The sequence below is a fragment of the Nansenia antarctica genome, assembly GCF_963989245.1.
Source record: "Nansenia antarctica genome assembly, chromosome: 8".
Lineage (NCBI taxonomy): Eukaryota > Metazoa > Chordata > Actinopteri > Argentiniformes > Microstomatidae > Nansenia > Nansenia antarctica.
Genome location: NC_137678.1, coordinates 50,157,042 through 50,174,601, shown reverse-complemented (window position 1 = coordinate 50,174,601; position 17,560 = coordinate 50,157,042). Strand labels below are relative to the sequence as shown.

Here is a 17,560-nt window from a genome sequence, read left to right as displayed (position 1 = left end):
CATTTGCACTGTTTATTCACTTGCTTGGGCGCTTGACGACACATTTTAATTGCAAATCGTGAACAGTCGGTGGTGTGTCTTGGATCATTGTTCATCCCAGCAGCCAAACGAAGAAGTGATGAGGAGTAACTCGCCAGCCTCTCTGGCCCAGGTCCGCAGCTCTGGGTCGGTCCGCCAGAGCCCCCCGCTGAGCCCCAGCTTAGCAGCGACCCTCAGCTTGTTGGACTCGTCTGCTGAACAGTTAATGGTTCACAAAGACTTCCGAGCATCTTTCGACACGTGTGAGAAAGGTTTGGAGAGTCTTTGCAACAACGTGGAACCAGAGGACATCAGGTTGGTGCCGCTTGTTAAGTCGTGACGTGTTTCCGGGTCCAACGTTGGCTGAGGCGCTGTCTTCGAAATGCCTCAGTAATTATAATAATTCATTATATTTGTATAGCGCTTTTCCGAGGCTCAAATACCCTGACAATATGGAGAAAACGGGAGAGTGCTGTGTCCCTTGTTGTATGAATAGATCAGAGTCTAAAAAACGATTGAACTGTCATTCTACCGCTGTAGTACACTGGTACTCTGGTGCGGGGAATTTCTGATTTGGACCCGAAAATGGCTAAACGTCACGTTTGACGTCAGACTTAAGAGGCTGTCAGTGTATGACTCTAGGCACAGTAGCTAATTGATGTGAGTTGTGCAGTGACCTGAAATGCCATTTTAACTCCGCACTGAATTGTATTCATTGCCGTCCAACTGACTAGCCCATTCTCCTGAACTGTTTTCGATTTATATTGCAGGTATGGAGAGTTTAAGGCAGCACTATGCATTTTGGGGATTCAAGCATTGGCTGAACTCAACCAGTGGCGTGGTGTTTTGGCATGGCTTCTTCAGCATTATGTGTACCCGGAGAAGATGCCTGCCAAGATAATGCAGATGTGGTGAGGAACATTGTTCAGAAATACTATCAGGTTCTCATTGCTCTGACCGAACTGTGATATGCCACATAGGCTACTGCAGATAGCGATTGTTGTTTAATATTCTTGACATTATGACTACCTGCACACTACCTGATTACTTGAACACTATCTGACTACTACTTGAACTGACTCTACTGTATCATAACTGTACTATATCGCATATTGTATGATTTTGCATTTCACCTCACTGTAACCTGCACAGCATTTTCTGTTCTACTGCAGTACGACTGGTCCCGCTGTAGTACGACTACCATCACTTTATTAACTTATTACCTTTTATTGTACTTTTTAAAAAATCTATAATATTTGCCTTACTTGTTTTACTTCATTCTATTATTGTTGATGTGGTATCCTGCTGCAATGCCAATGTCGAAGAACTTAAGCCTAAGAGTTTTACTCTTGTGTACCTGTACATTGGATGTAATGAAAGCAATTCTGATTCTAGAATGAGTGATGTCATTCTCTCTTTTTGGCAGCATCCTCCTCTACACCAAAGTGGGCCAGCAGGCGATGATGCAGGAGGCAGGCAGTATTTGGCTGCACAGCCAGTCCAATGGGAGGTTGGCAGGGTACAGGACAGTAGCAGAGCTGTACCTGTTGCACGTCCTTATGCCTCTAGGTCAAATGGCAGAGGCACGGGAGTTGGTTTTTGGTGAGGTGGGAAGTGTTGCATTCACTGAGGACCAGAGACAAGCAGCGCTGGATATTGTGGAGAATAACGAGAGGCTGCTCAGTGAAGGACGACCTCCAAGCCCTTGCCCTGCGGTGACCACTGGACTTGCCACACCTCGAGGTGCAATCATTATAATTTACATTGAAGTCATTTAGCAAAACGCTTTTATTCAAAGCGACTTACAATAAGTATATTTGTCTGAGTAAGTGAATCAACTATACAATCAGTCATTGTAAGAAAAACCTTTGATAAGTGCCATCGGTAGTCACAGTACTAGAGAAAGAAGAAAAACAAGTTAGGTTGTTGTTGTGGAGAAAAAAAAAACTAAATCTCACATTACTTTTGAAATTAGAAAATGTATACTGTCATTTCATGGCCTCGCCAACGAAAACTCTGGGCCCTATATTTTAAGGTTTTATCATGTACTGCACAGTGTACTGTCAGTTTGACTGTGTGTCTGTGTGTCTGTGTGTGTTTTGTGTCTTGAAGCTACGGCGATTCAGAAGCTTGAAGCCACGCTGAGGCTGTTGTACAGGGGTCTCTCAGTAGCCAGTGCAGGGGCGTTCCCTCTTCGAAAAATCCTTCTGGCTGTGCTCCTTCTCTACATGCTCTTTGTCCGGATGGATCCAGGTAAACAGTGGTTGTGTTACTACTCAGACAATGTGGTTAGATCATCATACATCCATTTTCAAGTACTGTATAAGAGAGTCTCTTTTTTCTTCTTCCTGTTGATTGCGTGACCGATATCAGCAGTGCCATAGTGTAATCTAACTAAAGATTGGTATTTAAGAACTGCAGTGTTATGACGTGTACCTTCCATGTGACATCTCCTCCACAGCCCTGCCTTCTGCTTTCCCCTGGATATCAAGACTGCTGCAAATGCTGAGGCAGATGTGGGACGCCATGTTTGCGCCTTACTATCGGACCAGCAGCACTCAGATCGGAGGACTATAAAACCATTTCCCCTGGTGCTGGGAGCATTATTGTATCAACTGGTTGACACTTGAAGTACATTCCTCATCATTGACCCTGTAATCATTGGCAGCAACAGGCTACTTAAATAACTGTTAAGGCAGAATGTGAAGATAATGAGAGGCAAAGATGAGAATTAATCGGTCATTTTTACAGTGTTTCACACACAGTGTGTGTGCGTGTGTGTGTGCGAGCGATGTCAGATGATTAGAATTGGGTGATATGATTGGCCTTTTATGAAAATTGTTACAAGATGATCTTTATTAGCGAGTTATTATTTAATTACAACAATAATCATAATATTAATAATGATAACATGATAATATATTATACTATATACTATCATACTAAGGAAAAACTAAAGTGAAAACAAATGAAACTATACTAAGTATTTTCCGGACTATAAGTCGCATCAGTCAAAAATGCGTCATGAAGAGGGAAAAAACGAATATAAGTCGCACTGGACTATAAGTCGCATTTATTTAGAAATGTATTTCACAAAATCCAAGACCAAGAACAGACATTTAATCTGGAAAGGCAAGTTATTCAACTACACAATAGAACACAGAACAACAGGCTGAATAGGTGTCCGGTATGTTAACGTAACACATTAACAGTTATTCAGCTACACAATAGCATAAAGAACATACCTGGGAGGCTGAATAGGCTAAATTAACATAACAAGCCAGCGAGTCCAACAAGCAAGTTACCTGTAAGCAAGTTCACCAAGCACCCGTTAATGTTAATTTCTTCAGTGGTACAGGAGCAGCATATAGTTGTCACAAGCCCAGAGCGCCCTCTCGCGGCTGTAGACAGTAATGTTTACTCCTTGGTTCATGTCAGTCAGGATGAAATTATATATATTTAGATATATAAGTCGCACCTGACTATAAGTCGCAGGACCAGCCAAACTATGAAAAAAAAGTGTGACTTATAGTATATTCTTTTTTTTCCATTTGTTTTCACTTTATTTTTTCCTTAGTATGATAGTATGACTTTTTTTTTTATGATAATAATATATCATACTATACTACATCATACTATCATACTAAGGAAAACAATAATAAACATAGTATACTATGTTCTTTTTTTTCACTTTATTATTTTTTTCCTTAGTATGATAGTATGATGTAGTATATAGTATAGTATGATATATTATTCTAATACAAAAGCACATTGACACACATTCATAATATGATGTAGTATAGAATGACAATAGTAAGTTGATCTGTTACCTGTAGATGATCGAGTAAAACTACTAAAACTCAACCATATGTTTGATATAGTTCATAACCGTAACCCAAACCTGAATATATGAACTGTAACATAGATAGAGAGAAATATACATGATTATAATACAAGAGGAAGTAATATGTCCTGCAGTGTTCCTCTTGTCAAAAGTAAAACAGCAAGAAGCTCCTTTTTCTATACTGGGATTTCGTTATGGAACCATCTGCCTCTGCATATAAAGCAAAGCCAAAACAAAGCCATCTTTTTGTTTGTTTTTTTTTGTTTGTTTTGTTTCACTTTATGTTTCCATGTTGTGTTTTAAATTGTGTTGTTTTTTATGCTGTGTTCTTACGCTTTTTGTATGCTGTTTTAGGACGTGTGATGTTTTGTTTTATTCATTATATGTTTTATGCTGTATTGAAGTTTTGTTTTATTCATTTTATGTTTCCATCGAGGACCACTTTGGAAATAAGTGTTTTAAATAATGCTTTCAAGTGCTATCCTCTGGACATTTTACTTAGTGTCATGATGTGTCAATGATTCTATTGTAAATTCCTAATAAAAATAAAAATCTAATCAAATCAGTATGCGTCACAAAAGGGTTAGGGTTACCCTATCCTAGGGGTGAATCCCAATTCACCACTCCGGCTCCGTTTTCACCCCTTCGCTCCGTTTTGCGCGTTCACGTGTAGCCATAGTGGCGTCCCAATTCATTACTCGTTTAGGGTTAGGGTTTTCCATGGCTCCGTTCGGAGAAAATCTTGACCCTCGTTCGATTCGGAGCCATGAGACTCCCTTCCGGCATGCATTGCGAAACATCTACAGAAATGTTCTTTCGCAATCGTAATACGGAAGCGAGCCTGAAATGTCATTTACTTTTTCTGGAATTACTTGTAATTAAAGACTTGAAAAATTATGATAACCATCGTATTATCTTAGTTCAATGTCATTACAATGCATTATAGACCTTTTATGTATAACAAGCATAACCGAAATATCGCTTTTATGTCGGTGCTGTGTCTAACGTTACAGTAACGCAACGCTGCATGACAGTCGAGCATTTCAGAGATGTACAATCATAAATCAATTATTACCTGTGGCGTTTGACAGCGGATGATGGTACACATACAGTATGTAAAGTTATCTATCAAACGTTCGTCTGACTTGTACATGATGCGCATTTTGACCTATTTCCACCCGCAATCTAATCCGAGCAGTTGTTATTAGGTCATATTATTAATGGGTTGTATCATTCATTTAAATGCATTATAGACATTTTCTTTATAACAAGCACAACAACAACAAAACGCTATTATGCCGATGTGCTGTGTGTCTAACGTTACAAGCTGATTTGTGCATGAAAGCCGCGCATTGACATATATCCATGTCTGATGTCTAATGTCTGATGTCTGATGTACAGTACAGGCCAAAAGTTTGGACACACCTTCTCATTCAATGTGTTTCCTTTATTTTCATGACTATTTACATTGTAGATTCTCACTGAAGGCATCAAAACTATGAATGAACATATGTGGAATGATGTACTTAACAAAAAAGTGTGAAATAACTCTAAATGTCTTGTTTTTTAGATTCCTCAAAGTAGCCACCCTTTGCTTTTTTGTAGTTAATAAAATAAAATAAATGTGTTGTTAATAAAATATATAATAATAATATGAAATATATATATATATAATAACATATTATTATTAACACATATTATATTAAATATTATTATTATATATTTTATTAACAACAAAAAAGCAAAGGGTGGCTACTTTGAGGAATCTAAAATATAAGACATATTTAGAGTTATTTCACACTTTATTGTTAAATACATAATTCCTATGTGTTCATTCATAGTTTTGATGCCTTCAGTGAGAATCTACAATGTACCAAATAGTCATGAAAATAAAGGAAACGCATTGAATGAGAAGGTGTGTCCAAACTTTTGGCCTGTACTGTACTAATGTCATTTCAATGCATTATAGACCTTTTCTTTACACGCTTCGCGCACTAGGTGGGCCGCGAATACTGTAGAGATTTGTAAAGTGGGCCGTGAGTCCAAAAAGGTTGGGAACCGCTGCATTAGACTATCAAAGCAGGACACCGGAGATATCTGCGCGTTTGTCACAGGGCAAACACCTGTTCCTCTGCCCGGCGTCAGTCCAATGTAAAATGGAAACTGAAATATGTGACTTAACATACCAATACCACCCCCCCTGCCCAAACGATCCATTCTAAAGAGATTATAATCCTGAATATTCACGTCAGAGCTATCAACATTCATCCTGAGCCAGGTTTCACCCAACACAACAATATCAGGGGAAGTTTGTTCTATTAATACAACCAAGTGACCAAGATTTTTACGCAAACTACGGATATTCCAGTGAATTGTACCAAGTCCTTTACGCATTTTAAAAGTTGCCGGGGTAAGGGTAGGGAAATGGGTGACTGATTGATGTTGTGTGGTATGATGTCTGTCTATTAATTAGATTGCGCATGTTGACACCACGTAATAGCCTACGGTCCTGCGAGGCGCGCACCGGAACATTATAGACTACTGGGATATATTGATTACTTACTACTGTTAAAACTGGCTGACCCCAGAGCCGCCAAGCTATCACTGGCTAATACAATATGCTCTATGTGGGCTGATCCTAGACCAGAGGGGAAACCAGAGAGGAGAGTGGAACTATCACCGTTGTGTCTGGGACCAGCAGGGTCATCATTGATGACCTTGTCCCCTCCAGAGTGTACCGTCATCTGTCTCAGAGGACCCAGATGCTCCAGGAAGACATTCGAGAGACGCAGTCCATCGCACGGTTGAGGGTCCATGTGGAGAGGTGCATCAGGAGGGTGAAGGAGAACAAACTGTTTGATAGTCATCCCCCTTTCCGTCACTGGGAGCATCAACCAGCTGTTCAGCGTGGCCTGCTTCCTGGTGAATTATCAGAATGGACCTCTGGTCAAAGCATGGGCCACACAGTGATGAAAACCTGGCCTTCAACCTTCCCAACCTGGCCTGCAATCCTCACTTCAAAATATACATGAATGTAGCCAGCTAGCAGTCCGAAGGTTGCCAGTTTGATACTTGATTTAATAATTTTTAAAAAAGTTTTACATTTAACTGAAGCCTTCATGCAAATCGATTTACAATATATATATATATATATATATATATGTTATGAAGGCCCACAATTTAGAGCCAGTTAGTTTCCCCAAATCAGCCCTATTTTGCCCCTGTTATTTCCTTAATTATTTTCCATACTATTCATGTACGTTTTCATGAAGGTGTATGTATTGTTATTGTAATTGTATAAGTTCTGTCTTAGATTTGTTCAGTATTGTGCAAGCGCCAGATTAGTGGGCGTGGTTTTGATTGGCGTACGTGACTTGATGTATGTTCGGTTGGTATCACTAGCTACGGAGGTGGTCTGTGCGTTAGAGTGAAGATGAATGAGAAGTTACTCCTGTCAGTCACAAAGTCGACCAAGCATAGCTGAATTCAGCCTCGTCAAGGTGAACTCATTACTGTGTACTGTGTGATGCTGTCTAGGAGACCTGCCTTTAACATCGACTGTTAATAGTAAATCACTAGCTACCCGCATCACCGCGGGAGTTCGGAGTTTAGTGAGTTAACAGCGCTAGCCCAGTTTAGCTGTGTCACCGTTAGCCAGCCTTGCTAGCCGCCGGCTGCTAACGTTGGCGCATAGCGAGACCAAAGCCAAACAAAGCCGTCGCCTCCGAGGTGGATTGCGACCGACCGCTAACACCACCGGAGCTGACCGTGGACCACCGGACCTGAACCATTCACACCTCGTCGTTTACTACGAAGAAGCCCCTTTCCCTTCAAATTGCAACGTCACTCCCCCCCCTTATCTGCTGCCTTCCTCGAATCACATACGAGCTCCAACCAGGCCTCAACGCGCTCATTTTCAGTCCGGGACTCTAAGCCTTTTCAGGCCAGGTACTGTGTGTGAGTGAGTGAGTGAGTGTGTGTGTGGCCGGCGGGGAGGGAGTATATTGGGATGTATATATAATTTGTATAAATAAATGTGTTTGTTTATATTTGATACATTGCTGTGTGTTTAGTTGTCTGTATTGTTTAGTTTAACAGCAAATCTAGTATTGGGTTTAAGTATTGTCTTATAGTGTGATTAACTGAGTTATAGCTTGTATTATAATATATGATATATATATAACTGTGATATGCTAGTCTAAAGGGTTGCTGGCGCCCCCTGCCTCTATCCTCCTACACTGCCGATTTAGCTCAGAGTTAGTTAGATAACCAGCCCTTCCTAAAATTCTACAGTCCTTTAGCTACTCCCTGGTTACAATTGGTCCTTCGAGCCGGATAGGTTGTGTAGTGATAGCATGGCTGAGCGCAGCCAACCAGACAAGACAGTTACCCCCCCTTCTCCGCCCCCTGAGCCAGAGCCACGACCACAGAGAGTCCCGCGGTTGCCTCAGAGGTTACAAGAGTATGAGCTTGAGCTCGAAAGCTCACTGAGTGGTAGTGAGGAGCGCACTCCACGGGATACAGTGGTCGGAGAGGCCGAGGTGTCCGCCGGCGCGCGGGTGGCTAGCACCGAGACAGCCATCAAAGAGCACCAGCCTGAGGATGAGATGGCAGAACAGCAGGGTTTTGCCGTAGAAACGGAAGAGCAGGAAGGAGAGGCCCGGTCTGACAGCGCCTGCGGGCGGAAGAGGGAGGGCCTCAGCCTTAACGATCTGCCTCCCAGTACGGCGCGCTCGAGACCTAGCTCCTGCCGTTCAGTGGCTTCCTCCCGGTCCAGGGTTTCCGTGGGCAGTTCTGCCTCTGGGGCGGATAGCATGCACTCCAGAGGGAGTAGTGCCGCGCTGTCAGAATGTATGCGCCAACAGGCCGAGATGGCGTTAGAGCGGGAACGCCTCCAGTTCGAGCGTGAACGCCTCCAGATGGAAGGAGCGGAACGTGCGGCGGAGAGACAGCGCCAGGAGGCGTTAGAGAGGGAACGCATCCAGTTCGAGCGCGAGCGCCTCCAGATGGAGGGGGCGGAACGCGCGGCGGAGAGGCAGCGCCAGGAGGCGCTAGAACGTGAACGCCTCCAGATGGAGCGCGACCGCCTCCAGATGGAGAGAGAGCAACTGCACGCGGAGAAGATGGAGGAAGTGATGCAGACCATGCGCGACGTGTGCATCAGCAGAGCTCCGTCGGCCCGTAGCTCCAGAGCATCATCCGCACGGCCCTCTCGAGTGCCATCTCCTGAACCCCCCGCCGATGGCTCCATGACCCCCGCCATGACTGTCCAACTACAGGCCCAGCTGACCACCTTGAAGGAAGAGGACCAGGGACCCGACCGCTACGCGGCCCAGAGGGAGCCAGCGTCGCTGCCCGGGAGGGGAGCCATTCCCCAAGAGCGTAGCACACCCCTAGGTCCTCCAGTGAACCAAAAGGCATGCAGGCCGGACACCCAGACAGTCACTCCAGCCCCGATCATCCACTACAGGATGTTTCCCCAGGTGGAGGGACCCAAGTTCCCCTTCTTCAAGGACGAGGACAGGAGCCAGTATGTGGAACTACGCATCTGCCTAGACACGCTCTTGGACGACTCCTGCTCAGAGTCCTACAAATATGCGATTCTCCTTCAGCATGTGAGGAACCCCAGAGCCCACAACATGGTTCTGGCCCATGCCTCCGCACCGACACCTTACACCAGAGCGCTCGCCGACTTGGATGCCCGCTACGGTCGTCCCTGGAACCACGCCCTTGCTGAACTGCAAGCCCTCGAACAGCAGGCCCCCATCAAGGATGAACGGGCGCTGGATGACTTCGCGCTCCGCGTGCACACCTTGGTTGGAATGCTGAAGACGCAGGGCCCAGCTGGCGCCAGCGAGATCAACAGCACCTCCAACGTAGAGCGGCTGCTCCGCAAGATCCCACGCTTCCGGCAGGAGAGGTTCCGGCGACAGCAGCGCGTTCGTAACCCCGGGAAGTTGGGTCTGAGCATGGCTGCCTTCGCGGAGTTCCTACTGGAGGAAGTGCATGACACCAACGTAGACGCCATGGGTTACGCTGAGCCGAAGAAGGAGAGGGAGAAGGGAGACCGCTGGGACAGGCCGAGCTCGAACAGAGGACGCCCAGTAGGAGTGCTGCACACGGAGGAGGAGCCTCGGAGAGAGAGGAAAGCCCGACCTGAGGGAAAGGATTCCTCTCAACCCCCTCAAAAGGGACGGAGAGGTCCACCGCCATGTCCGTACTGCACCAGCGAGCACTGGTTCAATGAGTGCAGTGACTTCAACAACCTGAGTACCGAGGCCAAGCAGAGGTGGCTCGAGGAGAACAAGAGGTGCTGGAACTGTGGGCGCGACCATCTGGCTAAGAACTGCACCTTGAGGAGAAAGTGCAACCGCTGTGAGGAGGTCCACCTCAACATCCTACACGAGGTCTCCCTCGCCAGGTCCACGGAGGGCACCAGAAGCCCTAGGTCCGGTAGCGCACCGGAAGAGGAAACACCTGTCTACTATCTAGACCCAACCCAGAGCAGCGGCTCCAAGGTCCTACTGAAGGTGGTGAAGGTCCGACTTCACCACAACAACGCTGTGTACGACACGTACGCCGTTCTAGACGACGGGTCGGAACGGACCATCCTTCTCCAGGAGGCAGTGCGCCAGTTGGGGCTCCAAGGGACTGAGGAGAAGCTGACTCTGCGCACGATACGTCGCGACCTTAAAGAGGTCACCGGGGCGAGAATCAACTTCTCTATCTCCCCGGCGGGGCGGCCGTCGGACAGATATCGGCTTCAGAATGTCTTCACCGCAGACCAGCTAGCGCTCTCCCGCTACGACTACCCCCTGGAGAGATTACGCGCAAGATATTCCCACCTACGGCGAGTAGACCTACATCCGATAGAAGGAGCGGAGCCAACCCTTCTCATCGGCTCGGACAACGCTGCACTGATCGTGTCGCTCCGTCCTCCGCTGAGAGGACCACGAGGCTGCCCGATGGCTGTTAAGACTGCGCTTGGGTGGGCCCTCCAAGGCGCTACCGAGTGGAGAGATAGAGACGGGAGAGCTACGTCATCCCTCCATGTCCGAACCGAAGAAGTGCAGACCATCAACTGCCTTCACACCAGTGTGGACTCCATGAATGCGGCGCTACTAGACAACGTCCAGAAGCTGTGGACGCTAGACGTTGCGCCCTACAAGAATGAGAAGCTCTACGTACGGTCAAAGGAGGACGTCTACGCCATAGACCTCCTTAAAGCAAAGACAGTGCGTATCGAAGTCCAGGGCGTGAAGAGATACGTCACACCACTACTCCGAAGAGAACCCATGCCAGAGTTTCGAGTATCCCCTCGAACCGTCCTACAGTGTCTGACCAGCACTGAGAAGCGTATGAGGAAGGACGAGGTCCTTGCTGCTTCTTACAGAACGGAGATGAAGAAACTGACGGAGTCCGGTCTGGTGAAGAAGCTTGAGCCAGCCGAGGCGAACCAGAGTGCCGAGTCTTGGTACCTCCCGCATCACAATGTTCACCACAACGGGAAGAACCGAGTGGTCTTCAACTGTAGCTACCAGGTGGGGAAGCTCAACCTCAACCACTATCTTCTCCCTGGTCCAACCTTGACCCCAGCCCTCTTGGGAGTTCTGGTGCGATTCCGTCAGCAGCCGATCGCAGTCAGTGGTGACATTAAGCGAATGTTTCACCAGGTCAGGATGTTGGAGGAAGACAAGCCACTCATGAGGTTTCTCTGGAGAGAGGACCCGAGCGACCCCGACCCCTCTATCTACCAGTGGGAGGTGCTACCCTTCGGGACAACCTGCAGCCCCTGTTGCGCCACCTATGCGCTACAGACTCACGCCGCGCAGGAGACGGCACCTCCTGGAGTGTTTGACGCCGTCCATAAGAGCTTTTACGTGGACAACTGCCTCCACAGTTCGAAGACAGCCACGGAAGCCCGCCAGCTAGTCCAGGACCTGCGTGCTCATCTCCAGGAGGGTGGATTTGAGATCTGCCAGTGGGCCAGCAACGACCCACAAGTCATCAGAGACCTCCCGGAGGAGGCCACCTCGACCAGCAGCGAGGCTTGGGTCTCTCACTCACCAGATGATGCTCAGGAGATGACGCTCGGACTTATCTGGCAGTTCCAGACCGACACTCTACGCTATCGCAATAAGCCTGCCAAGCCCCAACGCGTCACGATGAGAACGATATACAGCACTCTAGCGAGCCAGTACGACCCACTGGGATATATCGCTCCCTTCACGACGATGGCCAAGGTGCTTGTCCGGGAGCTGTGGGCCCAAGAACGAGGATGGGACGATCCTCTGCCTCGTCACCTAGAAGAGAAGTGGAAGGCCTGGGAGCAGGAACTTCCCACTCTCCAGCACATCAAGCTGCAGCGGAGCTACTTCCCTCCCTCCACGGACCTAGAGAGGAGTGTCATCACGCTACATGTATTCTGCGACGCCTCGGAGATGGCGTACGGGTCCGTGGCATACGTCAGAGCGGCAGAGCTTGGAGGTGAAGTCCACGTCTCGTTTGTCCTGGCACGTTCCCGAGTGGCGCCGAAAAAGCAACAGTCCATCCCAAGACTGGAGCTGTGTGCTGCCCTGAACGGCGCGCAACTGGGAAGGTTCCTGCTCGACGAGCTCCAGCTACCTCTGATGAGCGTCACCATGTGGTCAGACTCAACTACCGTCCTCCAGTGGTTGAAGTCCAGCTCATGTCGGTATAAGGTGTTCGTGGGCACCCGAGTCGCAGAGATTCTGGAGTTGACTGAGGTGAACTGCTGGCGTTATGTAGACACCAAGAGGAACCCTGCTGACGTCATCACGAGAGGGGCAACTCTCCAGGATCTGGCTGAGCCCCACCTGTATCACACGGGACCAGACTTCCTACAGGAGCGGGAGTCAGAGTGGCCAGCCACGCCGGCGTTAGCAGAAGACAGAGAGGACAAAGAGCTGCGTAAGACGTTGTTCTGCGGAGCCACCCAGGTCGTAGACCCTGAGACTACTCCGGGAGAGGAGTGTGAGACGCTCGAAGAGCTGCAGAAGAGGATGTTCTGCTCCAAGGCCGGTCTACCCCTAGATACTACACTCAGCGCCGAAGATTACACCGCGGCGGAGCTCCTGGTGCTGCAGAGTGCCCAACAGGATGCCTTCTCCCGAGAGCTGGAGTGTCTCGAGAAAGGGAAGCCGATCCCCTCGGACAGTAGACTCCGCGGCTTAGCTCCAGAGCTCGACGGTGTTCTCATTCGCGTGGGTGGCAGACTGCGCCGCGCTCAAGATCTAGACCTAGACACGAAGCATCCCATCGTGCTTCCCACTAAGCATCAGGTCACCAGATTGGTCATCAAGCACCATGATGACAAAGTGCAGCACGCGGGTGGAGAGCGTGTCTTCGCGGAGGTACGACGGAGATTCTGGATACTCCATGGACGGGAGGCGGTACGGAGATATCAAAGGTCCTGCTCGGACTGCCAGAGGTGGCGAGCCACGCCGCCGCAGCCCATGATGTCCGATCTGCCCGAGGACCGGCTGCGACTGAGACAGGCTCCGTTCCACTCTACTGGGGTCGACTGTTTCGGGCCACTCCTAGTCCGAAACCGGCGAGCCTCCGAAAAGCGGTGGGGCATCATCTACACGTGCCTGACGACGAGAGCAATGCACCTTGAAGTTCTGCACCAGCTCACAAGCGACAGCTTCCTCATGTCCTTCAAGAGGTTCACCTCCAGGCGAGGGACCCCTAAGACCCTCCGGTCGGACAGAGGCACCAACTTCGTCGGTGGTGAGGCCGAGCTGAGGGCGAGCTACGCTGCGATGACTGAGGAGGCCCGTGACAGACTCGCCTCCCAGCAAGTGAAGTTTGAGTTCAACCCCCCAAATGCTCCACACTTCGGGGGAGCCTGGGAGCGGGAGATTCGCTCAGTAAAGAACGTCCTACGTACCATTCTCGGACAGAAGGTGCCTACCGATGAGGTGCTCGAGACTGTACTAGCAGAGATTGAGGGCATCTTGAACTCCCGGCCCCTAGGCTATACCTCCAGTGATGTAGCAGATCTGGATCCCATTACGCCCAACTTCTTGCTGATGGGGCGGCGAGACTCTGCACTGCCTCAGGTAGTCTACGACCCTGCAGAGCTCACCGGAAGAAGATGGTGGAGGCACAGCCAGGTGCTCGCGGACCAGTTTTGGAGGCAGTTCATACTGCACTACCTGCCGACCCTGCAAGTCAGGCAGAAGTGGACGAGGGAGAGAGACAACTTGTCCGAAGGTGCCGTGGTACTGGTGATCGACCAGTCCCTTCCACGCGCCGCCTGGCAGACAGGCAGAGTGACCAAGGTCCTGCCGGGTCCGGATGGAAGGGTGCGGACGGCCATCGTGGACGTTGGTGGTCGCACTTACACCCGACCTGTGGCACGCCTGATTGAGCTCCCTCAAATTACAAAGGACACTATCACCTCATACCTCACGCTGCTAGAGCAGCCTAGCCAGTGTGCCTTCCATAGTTAAATGAAACCGAGGGTTTCATGGGGCGGCTGTTATGAAGGCCCACAATTTAGAGCCAGTTAGTTTCCCCAAATCAGCCCTATTTTGCCCCTGTTATTTCCTTAATTATTTTCCATACTATTCATGTACGTTTTCATGAAGGTGTATGTATTGTTATTGTAATTGTATAAGTTCTGTCTTAGATTTGTTCAGTATTGTGCAAGCGCCAGATTAGTGGGCGTGGTTTTGATTGGCGTACGTGACTTGATGTATGTTCGGTTGGTATCACTAGCTACGGAGGTGGTCTGTGCGTTAGAGTGAAGATGAATGAGAAGTTACTCCTGTCAGTCACAAAGTCGACCAAGCATAGCTGAATTCAGCCTCGTCAAGGTGAACTCATTACTGTGTACTGTGTGATGCTGTCTAGGAGACCTGCCTTTAACATCGACTGTTAATAGTAAATCACTAGCTACCCGCATCACCGCGGGAGTTCGGAGTTTAGTGAGTTAACAGCGCTAGCCCAGTTTAGCTGTGTCACCGTTAGCCAGCCTTGCTAGCCGCCGGCTGCTAACGTTGGCGCATAGCGAGACCAAAGCCAAACAAAGCCGTCGCCTCCGAGGTGGATTGCGACCGACCGCTAACACCACCGGAGCTGACTGTGGACCACCGGACCTGAACCATTCACACCTCGTCGTTTACTACGAAGAAGCCCCTTTCCCTTCAAATTGCAACGTCACTCCCCCCCCTTATCTGCTGCCTTCCTCGAATCACATACGAGCTCCAACCAGGCCTCAACGCGCTCATTTTCAGTCCGGGACTCTAAGCCTTTTCAGGCCAGGTACTGTGTGTGAGTGAGTGAGTGAGTGTGTGTGTGGCCGGCGGGGAGGGAGTATATTGGGATGTATATATAATTTGTATAAATAAATGTGTTTGTTTATATTTGATACATTGCTGTGTGTTTAGTTGTCTGTATTGTTTAGTTTAACAGCAAATCTAGTATTGGGTTTAAGTATTGTCTTATAGTGTGATTAACTGAGTTATAGCTTGTATTATAATATATGATATATATATAACTGTGATATGCTAGTCTAAAGGGTTGCTGGCGCCCCCTGCCTCTATCCTCCTACACTGCCGATTTAGCTCAGAGTTAGTTAGATAACCAGCCCTTCCTAAAATTCTACAGTCCTTTAGCTACTCCCTGGTTACAATATATATATATATATATCTGTCTAAGTACGGTAAGTGAATCATCTATCCATCAGTAATCATAAGAAAAAATAATCTATGCTAAATCCAGGGTCCAGGTTTTGTCCTCTTGTTTCGACCTGGTGGCAAGCGTCTTACTCCTGTACGGCAGCGTGTCCAATTGCCAGAGCCTCTTGATATGGCTAAAGAGCTGCAGACTGTGAGATCAGAAGGCAGAAGGCAGTGTTATGGGGCGGCTGTGTCTCAGGAGGTAGAGCCGCCGTCTAATGATCGCAAGGTTGGTAGATCAGCGATTCGAGCCCAGACTGGCCACATGTGGAAGTGTCCTTGGGCAAGACACTGAACCCCAAATTGCTCCCAGTGAACGGGCCGGCGCCTTGCATGGTAGCTTGGACGCCATTGGTGTGTGAATGTGTGTGTGAATGGGTGAATGAGAGGCCGTTGTAAAGCGCTTTGGATAAAGGCGCTATATCAGTGAAGTCCATTTACCACTGTTAGGGAGTGAGACTGTCCTTCAGGAGCTTTGAAGGGTCCAGCCAAGCTGCAGACGTACTGGCTGTCGGGGTAATCAGATGCATTTGGATGTGAGTCGTCTGATCCAATTAGAAGCAGTGGCTGAAGCCTTCACTACAATGCAGAGCTATGCAGGCAGACTGAACAGTGGTCAAGGCTTGGCTGCAGTGTGTGTGCTTCCTTATGTGTGGCTCCAACAGACTATATACTGTAGGTAAACTATGCTGTGCCTACTGAACCTGCACCTCTCCCACAGATACTCATCAGGGAAGCCCGTGGATTACTTACTGTCTCTGAAGATCCTTGGGGCTGGTGGTGTAAACGGTCTGTGTACAATCTGAGCACCTTCATCCACAGGGTGGTTGAGGAACGGACATGCCATAGTTGTAACTGGTCTTTAGGTGCACTGCTTAGCCTAGGCTCATGTCAATTAACTAATTAACCTACAATCCCTCAGCTTCCCTACAACACACGCTGCCTCAGGAAGGCCTCCAAGATCCCCAGGGACCCATCCCCCCCTGGGAACGAACACTTTGTTCGGCTGCCCTCGAACAGGCGGTTCAGGGCCATGTTCGCACGGACAAACAGACTGAAGCTCAGCTTCTACCCTAGGGCCATTCAGGCCCTGAACACAGCAAAGACCTAGGTTCTAGGCCCTGGACAATCTAGACAATTTGATGGCAGCTACTAGATTGTAAACATAAGTGCAATATTGAAATACAACTGTGAACATTCTAAACCTGCTAACTGCGACACTTTAACGAATGTGCAACAAATACTATGTGCAATATGACAACCCTTGTGTACATAAGGTTCAGATATAGGAAAAAGTTAGGATATTTATAGCATAGCATAGAGTACAGCACAGTGTTTTATTGTATAGTATAGTAGTATAGTATAGTAGATAGTGTACATAGCCTTTATTTATGTAAACCAGCTCTTTTCCCTCTTTTATTTTACCCTTGGCTCTCTTGTTTTTAGTCTTTTTTCCAAGCACCAGGGGAGCCCCCCCTCCTAAATTTCGTTGTATGGTACCTGTACTGTATTAATGACAATAAAGACCATACATTCATTCATTCATTCATTCATACAAGACACTGTGGCAGAGCAGAGAAGCTCCTTTAAGGGTGTTTATTTAACTACGGTAAAAACATTGCTCTGCATAGATGGTAGGCTGTTGCATAGACTAGATGGTACATAGTGTTAGCGTAGCACAGTCAACAGACATATCGACTCCCTCAACTCACCTTCTCTCTGTGCAAACAAACAATCTGCTTCAATCCCAAATAGGCACAGGTGATGTTCATTAGGCACAGGTGATATTCATTAGGCTACCATTCTGCCCCGGTGACAGACCCAGGCCCAGTAGTTCAAAACTTTTAATCCCTATCTGATCAGATTATATTTGGATTTTGGGCTAGTTCAAAACCAAACAACAGGATTAGGATCACTTTGATATCCGATCAGATCAGGAAATCAAATCCAAGCTTTAATCTGGATCAAATCTTAAAAACGGGTAGTTCAA

The 17,560-nt window shown here is 47.9% G+C and overlaps 1 protein-coding gene across 1 annotated transcript; it reads left to right on the top strand.

Moving 5' to 3' along the window:
• Positions 1 to 45: 45 nt before the first annotated feature.
• On the top strand, positions 46 to 3,515 carry LOC308163343 (peroxisome assembly protein 26-like). The gene is made up of 5 exons (XM_080537537.1): positions 46 to 333; positions 789 to 929; positions 1,445 to 1,761; positions 2,131 to 2,271; positions 2,480 to 3,515. Exons 1-5 carry the CDS (start codon positions 119 to 121, stop codon positions 2,593 to 2,595), a joined length of 930 nt encoding a protein of 309 aa, XP_080393663.1. The 5' UTR covers positions 46 to 118; the 3' UTR covers positions 2,596 to 3,515.
• The last annotated feature ends 14,045 nt before the right edge of the window (positions 3,516 to 17,560 follow it).

Bases quoted from the DNA above. Each gene is read 5' to 3' on its own strand.
- LOC308163343 (XM_080537537.1), top strand. From the start codon at position 119: ATGAGGAGTAACTCGCCAGCCTCTCTGGCCCAGGTCCGCAGCTCTGGG. The intron at 1,762-2,130 runs GTGCAATCATTA...TGTGTCTTGAAG, and splicing joins TGGACTTGCCACACCTCGAG to CTACGGCGATTCAGAAGCTT. The intron at 2,272-2,479 runs GTAAACAGTGGT...TCTCCTCCACAG, and splicing joins CTTTGTCCGGATGGATCCAG to CCCTGCCTTCTGCTTTCCCC.